We start from the raw sequence: 11,664 nt of genomic DNA, 5'->3' as shown, positions 1-11,664 counted from the left end.
ATCTATTTTAAAACAACAAAAATCTTCTAAAACTTGTCTATTATGAAACAAAGGGAGTATATTTTTATAACTAGCTCACGCTTAAAAGCAAGGTATATTTGTGTGCGTCATATATGACACAATGCTCTCGTCGCAGTGTGTGAGAGTTGCAAACCATTTTCTTTTCTTATTTTCTGTCAACTTTTTATTATATTGGATATTGCTTAAAAATAAATTTTCCTCGATTTTAAACCAGCGGCAGTGGTGCATACATAAAGCCACACATTAATATGCCAGCTATCTATTGCCCCACTATAACATGGTTGAATACAAATTAAAAACGAACAATTGTGTATGCACAATATACAAATATGATCACAACTAAAGAGACAGACCATCATAGCAGTATGTACTTATATAATAAAATACGTTTTGTAAACAAACACATAACCTCAAAATGTAACCATATCGGTATGAATGGGGACTAAAGAACGACGAAGAATAATCATTCCCTAATATTCCCAAGAAAATTCACCATGCATAAGGAATAATTTTTCCTTCTCAATCCCTATCATTCTTTTTTAGAGAAATAAAGAAAAAAAATAATTCTTTGTTAAATATGGGATGAAACAATCATTCCGTTTCATTCCTGCAATTATATTCTTCTACGTTTCTTTCATATTCGTTCATTTTGTTTCCAAAATGGTTACCAGTCGGACTCAAATACGATTACAGAAAAAAAACACAGACCATCGTAGCTGTATGTACACTTATATAATAAAATATAATAAAATACATTTTGTAAAACAAACACACATAACCTCAAAATGTAATTATATAAAATTAATTAATACGTTAAATAATAAAAGTATACAAAGTATTTGATTCCAACTAAATAGCATAAGCTAGCGTTATAGTTTGGTTCTTCAGCGTCGACTTTGACTTCTTTGCTTTTTTTCAAACGCGAATTTTACGATTACAAGTGAAGCTTCTCTATAGATCTTTTCTCTACTTAGTCACATTTATTTTTTGGCATATTTTAGTTAATTTTGTTTATCAGCTCACCGTGGAAGATCTCTCGGTTATAACCGACTTAATATATTAGGCCTTTAATTTTAATAAACATTTGGTATTAAAAAAGCTAATTTTGAATGATCTATTCATTAAATCAAATACATTGAAAATATAATAATCATATAGTAATTTTTTGGAAAATCTATTCAAATTTGTAAATTGTTGTTGTTACAACGCTTATTTGTTTTACATTTTATCATTCATTATAAAATTATTTCTTGTTTGATAGTTACTGATTTCTTTCATACACTATATATATATATATTTCACGTTGAATTTATTCCACGATAGATATCAGTAGGGATGAGTGTTCGGATATCCATTCTGGTTCGATTCAGGTTTATTCGAGTTTTGATTTTTCGGAGTCAAAGATTTCAACTCCATTGGGATATTTCTAAATTTTGGTACGGGTTCGGTTCGGATATTTGCGGATTCGTATCTGGTTCGAATAACCCATTTAAATTATTTTTAAATTTTAAAAATTCATTACATACTTTGTATTTCTTAAAATCTATAGACCAAATAATATATTACATATAAATTTGAATAACGAATGTCAAAATACCTAAACTTAACATATAAATTAGTTTGGTGTGAATTTTTGGATAGAAAATCAATAGATATTTTAAGTATTTTTGGTGTTTTGAATATATTTTAGCTATTTTAAACATTTAATTTGGACTATTTATATATATTTTCAAGTATTTTAGACAATTTAAAAATATCTTATATATATTTTGGATGTTTTTAGTATACATTAAACTAAAAATAATCAATATATTTAAGTATATAAATCTATTTCGGTTACATTCAGATACTCGAAATACTTCGGTTCAGATCAGATTTAGTTTCACTTTTTTAGATACCAAAATTTTAAATCCATTCAGATATTTAGTCAATTATTTAAATACATTAAACCCTTAAAAGAATATTATATTTTAGTTAATTAAATACATCTAAAAAAATTAATACAAGATCATATACAAACACAGTTACTCACTAATACAACGTATTTAATTAACTAAAATAACAAACGTTGCAAAACCATGTATGAGGTGTGATCATATACAAACAAACTTACTAATTAATATAAGATCAAACGATATTATATTTTTAGTTATTTGTCTTAGGATCTTTTGTAATTTATAATTTATACTTTTGAATGTTAATTAAGAAAATTCAATTCTAACGAACAAGTACTAAAAATATTTTTGTTTCTAACTATTATTTTTGAAATATTTGTTTTTGGTTTTAAACTCTATGTTTAATGGCCTAAAGTGTTTTTACCCATAATGAATAATTATTTTAAATTATATATTAAATTTGTTATTCTAAAATTAACTAAAGTTCTAGGTTTGATTTTCTAAAAATAATTTTGTTAAAATCCGTTTTAGATATGCTCTTTAAATTTTAAAAAAATTTAAAAGTATTAAATGCTATGTTTTCTGAATACAAATATCATCATTCACTTATGATATCATGACCGGCGGCTAAAGTAATTATTATCTAACGAATAATATATATTGTATGATTCAAATCTCCGGTTTTTTTAAATCATAATTTTTTAAAAAATTTATATTTTTAATTATAAAATTCTAAAATCTATGAAACAAAAAAAAATGAGGATTGCTAAAATCTCTTAACTCTTAACATTTATATTTATAGGTTAGATGAGAGTTAGTGAAAACATTGGCCAGAATGTTTTACTTCTGATATATCCAATATAAGATGAGACATACAAAAAAGTGTTGTCTTTGATTTTGTTATGATTATTAATAAATTTTAGGGCCATACCCTGCTAGAAAATAATAGATTGTTTTTGCCAAAAATAAAAATGATTATAAATTTTGGTAATTGATGAGAAAAAATATATAATGAATGTAGTGTGTAAAAGACTCTCTAAATTATTTAGAAAGAAATTCTATTTTTTCTTCAAATTTAATACCACTTTTCAATGTTACTTTTAAATGATGACTATTTTCCTAAATACCCTAAATTTGTGATTATAAGATTAAACTAACTCTATTAAATCATTTATAAATTTTTAATAATCATTTATAAAACTTTATAAACCCAATCCCACTTCTTAAAGATTAAACCATAAACAATAACGATTAAACCATAAATTCAAATGTTAAAGTATTTTTATAAATGGTAGCTTGTTTCAAACAATTTAACTTTATTTAATGTTCTCAAGTTATTTTATGCAGTAAAGAGTATACTATATTAATAAATACCTACATGAATGAGCATTAAATTTATTATATTAATGTTTTTTAACATATAATTATAAACAATAGTTTTGACTTTTATTAATATGTGTAAAATAATCATATCCACATTTGCAAAAATCAGAAATGGAACTACAAAGTAGTTTCAAAAGAATTAAGGCAATAACAATCATACATATTTTGATGAAATACTTTGTAATGTATTGATATTCAGTTTAAACCTTTTTAGTATGTAAATAATAACTTATCATTATGGCTTCCATTGATGACATGTAAAGAATAACTTATCATTATGGCTTCGATTGGTGATATTGAGTTACAATATAAATTATAATTTGTTGTAATTTACAGTAAAAATTATGTGATAGAAACTGTAGATTTATGTAGTGAGTTTAATGTATAAATTACAGTATGTATAATTTTATAAAATAATTTTAGATATCAATAATAATAACATTTAATATATTTGATAAAATAAATTAAATATATAAATTAAAATTTAAGAAAATATATTAATTTGAGATATACTATGACAATATGTATATATTTTTGACATTGATATATATATATATTATGTATTTACAAAGAATTTATGTATGTCAATTTTTAGTTACTAAGCAGAATTAACAATTAAAACTTATATAAATAATTTAAATAAAAATAAGAATGCTTATAAAATATTTGACTAAGTAATTAGTAACTATACAAATTGTTTTAAAAAACGATTTATTAACTAATGGAAAGTGACATGAAATAGTGGTGTAGTGTATTAAAAAATTAAAATTAATAAAAATCAAAACAAACCGTAACTTAACTAACATAATGCAAAGCAAATACTAACTCAACTTTTAATATATAAAATTTTGTTTGATGTTGAATTATGATTTGATTTATCCAATTTACTAAAGGGCTAACTCAAAATTGTAACTCAAACATAACACATTCTAATTCAAGCATTAACTCAAAAAATTAAAAGTAATTCATAATTGGTGACATTTATGAATTACGCTCCTAACTCAAATTCAATCAAATTTAACTCATGTTTGCGGTGACATTTATGAATTATGCTCCTAACTCAAATTCAATCAAATTTAACTCTCATTCAGTAAAACTGTTAGGTCGGCTAGTACAAATTTAAAACCGTCGTATTGGCCCAGAATACAATCATTGCAAGTTTAGAACTCACTGATTAATCTAAACCGTTAGATCAAAGAAGCAACCCTACTAATTGGAAAATAAGATCAAGAATGATTAAATCTGGAAAGAGGATGTTAAATTTTCCATTCGATGAAAAAGGCAGATACATAGTAGACCATAGATGCAAGACACTTGTGATATATCCAAAAGAAAAATATATACTATATATATTTGAAAATTTTAGACACCGTATATAAAATATTCGAATAATCTTCCTCGATTTAAAATCTTATTTGCTTGTTTTCTCAACTCATGTATTGATTTAAATAACAAAAGTAGCTACCACCTTTCTCTGCCCCACTTTAAGATAAAGCTAAAGCATGGGAAAAAAGTAAATATATGATATTCAATAAAATATATATTTAATGAAAATAAAATTAAAGGAACAAAAAAAGTGAGGAAAAAGACAAAACTAAATACAATTAAAAAACTTCAAACAAAAATTAACATCACATGTTAACAAATGAGAGAGAAATATAAGTTAGTTTTTTTCCTTTCTCTTTCTCTTCTCCAAGAAAACTAAAACTACTTAAGCTAAAGAATCAAACACTTCTCAAAGTTTCTCCAAAGCCCTTGATTAGTAAACAGAAAAAAGAGATCTAGAGAGACAGTAGAGAGAGAAGGTGATGAACAGAGGTGTGTTGGAGAGTTCGCCGGTTCAACAGTTGATGGCGCCTGGAAACCCTAATTGGTGGAACGTAAGCGGCAGCATGAGGCCACCACAACCGTTGATGGGTCATCAGCATGGGCCGTTGCCGCCACAAATGGCCCCTAACAATTATGTCCGACCACAAATGATGCCGACTCTCTTGCCGCCCTTCATGCCATACCCGGCAACTTCTTCTTCGCCGTCTTTGCCTAATAACCCTAATCTCTCCTCTTGGCTCGAAAGCAATGATCTCCCTCCTGAGTCTTGGAGCCTTAGCCAACTTCTTTTGTAACTCTCATCTCTCTCTCCCCTCCATATATAGAGATATTCCGAAACGAAAATATTCTCTCTAAGCACATGATCTTGAGTTCATCACCTAATCAACTTCATGACTTTGTTTTGTCATGTGTTGTAACCTAATCTTGACTTCTTTAATATATTTATAATTTATCAGTTTCCATGAAACCCAAACTTTGCTTTGTTTGTGTGTTTCTCGTATCTTCAGTATCAAATACGCAAATCTAATACGTGTATCTTATTTGTGACCTAAGGGGTGGATTGATGATGGGAGAGGACGAGAGATTGGAGATGATGAAGCATCATAATCATCATGTTGAACAGCAGCACCATAATTTTCAAGGGAAGATGGGATTAGAGAACTGGGAAGAACAAGTGCTAAGCCACCAACAAGCTTCCATGGGGGTTGATGACATCAAACAAGAGAGCAACATTAACAACAGCAATGGCTACCTCACACCTTCTCCAAACTCACCTCCTAACAAGTCTTGTGTTTCAACCATAACCACAACAAGTCTAAATAGCAACGATGATAACAACAACAACAACAACAATAGTATGTTGGATTTCTCGAGCATTCACAACGGTCTTAATTTGTCCGAGGGTAAACACATTCCTCCGGATCGTTCCTCTGAGGTAATTATTTTTCTACATCTCTGATAATTTGATAGAATACAAGTTTTTTATTTATTTTTAAATGCTAAAAGGTAAAATTAAGAGATAACAGAGAGAAAAATCCGAAACAAGATCTAATTAATATACATATAAACACATCAACTACTCTGAAAAAGTGAAATCTAAAAAGATCAATTAAGAAAACAGGACAAACCATGTCTTATTTTAAGGTTTGGATTAAATTCAATAATCAACCATAATAGGTTTCCAATGAATATTTTTGATTAATGGCTAATTGATCTTTATTTTGTTTGTTATCTATGTATGCGATGAAGTGTAACAGCTTAGAGATTGGTGGGTCTACTAATAAAAAGCCAAGGCTTCAGCCTTCTCCTTCGTCACAATCGACCCTCAAGGTAGCTAAATTGATTATATCAACGAAACTTTAGTTTACCTATAGAACTTCTCATATAAAAACTCTCCCTGACATCATACTAACAAAACAAAGACACAAACACAAAGGAGAACAGAAGAAGCAAACAAAACAGAATGGGCACAGAATAAGCTGTGTGATTTTTGTGTTTCGTAACTCTTTTGTTCTTTCTTGTTTTGTCTTCTTCTCCCTTCTTCATTATTCCTTTTTCTTTTTTGGGGAAAATCAAACTTTAAACTCCTCAATATTCCTTAGATATTATATAGTTTAGATTTCAATTTTACTGTACTGTTTTAAAGTATAGTCATGGAAACTCGTATATGAATTAGAATCCGATGATGCAATTGTTAGCTATATGACAAACAGACTGAACCCTTCTAACTTATAAAGCAAGCACGTTTTCTATATGCATAGTAACTAGTAAAAAAATATAACGGCACATGCATATATATATATATATATATATATAAAGCTTTTATTTATGTTTGTGCTATTAATTAATTTTAGTGATAATTAAAGGTGAGAAAAGAGAAACTCGGAGGCCGGATCGCAGCGCTTCATCAGCTAGTATCTCCTTTTGGAAAGGTAAATATTGAAGATAATTTTATATTACACTGATCTTATTCTTATCAATTCAACTTTGAAAAATTAAAAGAAAAAAGATGACAAAAAAAACATTAAAAGAAAAACTTAATTTGTAACATTATGCTTAACATCTACATCTACAAATATTAGCATTAATATTGAAGATAATTTTAAACCTTTTATAATCTAAATCATTCTTCTTTCTTTTTTTACCCATCTTTTGCAGACTGACACAGCTTCTGTCCTGTCAGAAGCTATTGGATACATTAGATTCCTTCAGAGTCAAATTGAGGTGCGACTCGTCTTTTCCAGACTCTCAATATTCTCATTTTTCCTTTCAATAGAAGAAAGATAATGCTACTTGTTATAGTAATCAAAGTTAACTGAAACATAAATTATATCACTAATTATTTTGGTATTAAGTCTCTGAGTCTCCATTTCGTGATTAGTGGGAATCCATCTCAGTATGATATCACTGGATTAACATATTTGATCCAAAAAACATATATTTAGTATAAAACATTATATATGCAATGATGGACGAAAATTATTTCATTGATTTAAAATGATGACGAAAGAGACACTTGTAAAACAATAATAAAAGAGAGGGTAGATATATAAAGATAGTATTCGACCAAAAAAAAAGATGGTAAAAAGTTTTGTTCTCTCCATGTTAAGTAATCTTTGATTGATGTGATTATATATAAAGTATTATGTTTCTTTCTTGAAACTGTTGCAGGCTCTGAGTCATCCATACTTTGGTACGACTGCCTCGGGGAATATGAGGCACCAACAACTTGTAAGCACCAAATTTCCATTTATACATATACTGCATAAGACGCACATATATCCTGATATTCATACACATCATCATACTATAGTTTATACTAATGTACTTACGTACTCATATATACAAATTTCTCTCAACTATGGTATTTTATACATAGCTGCAAGGAGACAGAAATTGCTTATTTCCTGAGGACCCCGGTCAGGTATACTTCCAGTTTTATACGTCTGCGTTATATATAGAGCAATAGTTTAAACAATATACTTTTTATTGGATCAGTTGAATCCAAATCTAAAAATGTGGACAGCTTTAGTTTCCAACATATATCCCTTTTCCTTTTTACTGTTTTCTTCAAAGATAAAGTTTTAATATTAAAAGATGCAATCGCCAGCCTTTTTCACCCTCCTCCCTTACATTATTGATTATAATAACCAAAGAAAGCTTGTTAAAACCAACAAAGCCACTGCATTTATTTAAATATCAACTTTTCTCCTTATTTGTGTTCTCCATCAAAGTACATTTCAAATTCTTTGGGCGGTCTTGTATTAATTATATGCTCTTAAAACTATTTATTATATGCCTTCCTCTAAAGAAAACCCAATGAAATTATATATACAAAAGGTATACCTTACGTACCTCTTTCTTTTCCATTCTACATGTTGATTCATATTTTGCAAATTTTAAGTAGTACAATTGGCTAAGAATTATATTTTTCATAAAAACACAATATCTTATAAGAAAATTAATTGTTGTCATTTTATATTTCGTATCTAGTAAGTACAATATATGTAGTAAAACTAAACACATTTTTACCTCGTTATATATGTGACAGATCAATATGTGTTATTTTGCTATTAGTCAATGCAACAAAACATACCAATTGTTTCTTATTTTATTATATGGTTTTAGCTCCTGAATGATCAGTGCATGAAGAGACAAGAAGCATCGTTTTCGTCTACGGAAACTCAAAATGCAAATGAAGAACCTAAGAAAGATTTGAGAAGTCGAGGTTTATGTCTTGTTCCAATCTCCTGCACACTCCAAGTTGGGAGTGACAACGGCGCCGACTACTGGGCTCCAGCACTCGGCTCTGCCGGTTTCCATTGAGCCAGACAAAGTACGCCACGTGAAATTCCAACCTTAGAGAAAATGATATAACATCATGAGCAGTCAGTCTACTGAGAAACCAACAAAGTGAGTTTCCAAGGCTGATTGCTCATGATGGTATACAAAGTACTTCGTCTAATACTTTGCTAGAGAATTTCCGTTTGGCGTTTGACGAATATGCGTTTATTGTTACATCACTTTTGTTATCAGATGCTCAAGCACTAGTATGTCTCCGTGCTTTAAGAAATTGTTATTTCATTCACCGGTTAATTGTAATTTGTTGTTAAGTACTTATTTAATTACTTCCACGTGGTTTGTATCGTTATTATTGCTGTTATGAGTTTACATCATGTCTACTGTGTGTTAAGATACAACATAACACACAAAAATAAATATTAAAAAAAAAACAATTTGCTTTAACATATAGAAGATGCTATGAGGTCCCATTCATTTCGCCTTTTAAAAAAATTCAATTTGATTTAATATATTTTAACCAAAAGAAGTAGATAAAATATCTATCTAAAATTATAGTTATAAATATATACATATTCATTCTTAAATATAAACTTAAAAAAATTAATTATTTATATTAATTAGTTATCTATGTTAATTTTTACTTTTAATTACATTTAAACTTAAATTAAAATATTGTAAAACAAAAAGTAAATTTAAATTAATAAGATATTTATTTTAAAATAGATTTTAGTTTAAAATTATATATATATAAATATAACGAATTAATTATTAAACAATTAATAATTAATTTTATTTATTATTTATGATAATTATTGTGTTTACTCCATCACTAGAAGATGATCAGTAGATCATTAACAAAAAAAAAGATGAAATTTATTAATACTCTTTATTTAGACGAATAACGAATTACTTCTTCTCTTTATTGTGAAGCTCATCAAAGAACTTTTTAGAATAACTCTCAAAAAATTTCTTGAAAGGCGAACATCTACTCAAGGCCAGACCTGAATAGAAGTCTATCAAGTATATGTTTAGGCTCGACAAAAATATTTATGTTTTGGGGCCAATAATAAACATAAACAAATGTAGCTCTACTAGTAACATTGTTCTAAATGTAGAATTGAACCCGGGTTCAAATCTCCTGAGACTCATCTTTTAATACTGTCACTGTTTTTAAGAAACAAAAAGACCAAAAACATATTTTTTGCTTGCGGACCAATATTTTTCAGACATGGCCCTGCATCTGTTCCAGTACCAAATGCAACCATTAATGTTTTACCAGCATCGGAAACTCTAGGTGAAGCACCGCTTCTGCCGCAGTACCTGCAGGGTTCATTGCTACAACATCTTTGGTATTCTTAACATCCATGTTTAAATTGGAACTGATGGCTACTTGGTTAATGTGAAACTAGTGAAGTAGACCGGTGGGATGAGGAATTGGGTATTTATACACAAAATTGTGGCTCGGTCATTATTTTGTGTTGTTACAATCTACTCTCTCTTTTTCAAAAAGATGTATGTTTTAAGTTTTTTTTTGCTTATTAAGAAAATATATCAGATTTTAGTTATCAATACATTACTTTCCGTTATTAACTATTCTCCATAATTTTAACCAATAAAATTTTAATAAACACAATTGTGTTTTTTTTTAAGTTTATAATTTAAAATTAATTTATGCTAACATGTATCTTTTTGAAATAATTTTTTTCTCTAAAATATGAATTTTTTTTTAGAATATATTGAGTATTAAAAATGGTCAAATTTTGCATGGAATAAGATTACCGATGTTATATCTCCATGTAAAATTGGTAACAATTTTCTCGTAAACGTGCAATGATTAGTAACTAAATTAATTAGACTACAACTAACCAAGACTTGTTTTGATTTCGACTAGGATTGTAGTTTAAGAGTTTTCGCACACTTTAAAAATAAAGTTAGAATACCAAAATAACTTTATTTTAACACATGATTTATAAAAAGAAAAATTGCTGTATGTATTAATTGTCTTAACTAAGGGGAAATTACATGTTTACCACTTTCATGGTACCACTTTTCATTTTTACCATCATTAATGAGACATTTTCAAAAATACCTTCTTCATTAAGTGACAAAAGACTTTTATGTCCTTGTTATTTATATATATAATAAATCATTATTTAAATAAAATAAAAATAAAAAAAAAAAAAAAAAAAAAAAAAAAAATAAAAAAAAATAAATAAAATAATAAAATAATAAAAAAAAAAAAAATGTAATTTTTTTTTTATGTTTTCGAATTATACTTTTTCAAATACGAACTTTTTATAAAAAAAAAAGTTTTTAATATTTTTTTTCGAATTTTTTTTTTCAAATTTTTTTTTGAAAAACGAAAATTATGTTTGAAACTATTTTTACAAAATTTTTATATATTTTTTAAGTATTTATATATTTATTAGAATCATAAATTTCACATTCTAAAAACCCTACCCCACCCCACCCCTCAACTCTAAACCCTAAGTCTAGATTAGTTAACGCTAAGGGTATAATTGTATTTTACCATTCATTAAAAATGAGGGTAAAAGTGGTTAGTGCAAACATGAAAAGTGGTACTATAAATGTGGTATTTGTGGCAATTTCTCCTTAACTAATATGGAAAAAAATAAGTACATTGGAAACACAAAATTACAATATTTATAAAACAAATAAAAATTCAAAATTTACTACTCCCTCTGTTCCTTTCAAAAAACTTAATTGTACTTAA

At 27.5% G+C, this 11,664-nt stretch overlaps 1 protein-coding gene across 2 annotated transcripts; it reads left to right on the top strand.

Annotated features, from left to right (window-relative positions):
- The first annotated feature begins 4,928 nt into the window (after positions 1-4,928).
- Positions 4,929-9,304, top strand: LOC103853832 (transcription factor bHLH68). Of its 2 annotated transcripts, XM_009130748.2 has the most exons (8): positions 4,930-5,418; positions 5,682-6,063; positions 6,378-6,458; positions 6,995-7,060; positions 7,287-7,352; positions 7,800-7,859; positions 8,008-8,052; positions 8,757-9,304. In XM_009130748.2, the coding sequence occupies exons 1-8, from the start codon at positions 5,108-5,110 to the stop codon at positions 8,952-8,954; spliced, it is 1,209 nt and encodes a 402-aa protein (XP_009128996.1). In that variant the 5' UTR covers positions 4,930-5,107; the 3' UTR covers positions 8,955-9,304. The 2 variants fall into 2 exon arrangements, with proteins under 2 accessions (XP_033145884.1, XP_009128996.1); XM_033289993.1 differs by lacking the exon at positions 8,008-8,052 and having other exon boundaries at positions 4,929-5,418.
- The last annotated feature ends 2,360 nt before the right edge of the window (positions 9,305-11,664 follow it).

This window comes from Brassica rapa, chromosome A01 (assembly GCF_000309985.2).
Source record: "Brassica rapa cultivar Chiifu-401-42 chromosome A01, CAAS_Brap_v3.01, whole genome shotgun sequence".
Taxonomy (NCBI): domain Eukaryota; kingdom Viridiplantae; phylum Streptophyta; class Magnoliopsida; order Brassicales; family Brassicaceae; genus Brassica; species Brassica rapa.
Note: the sequence above shows the minus strand (reverse complement) of the source record. Positions and strands in the feature narration are given on the sequence as shown.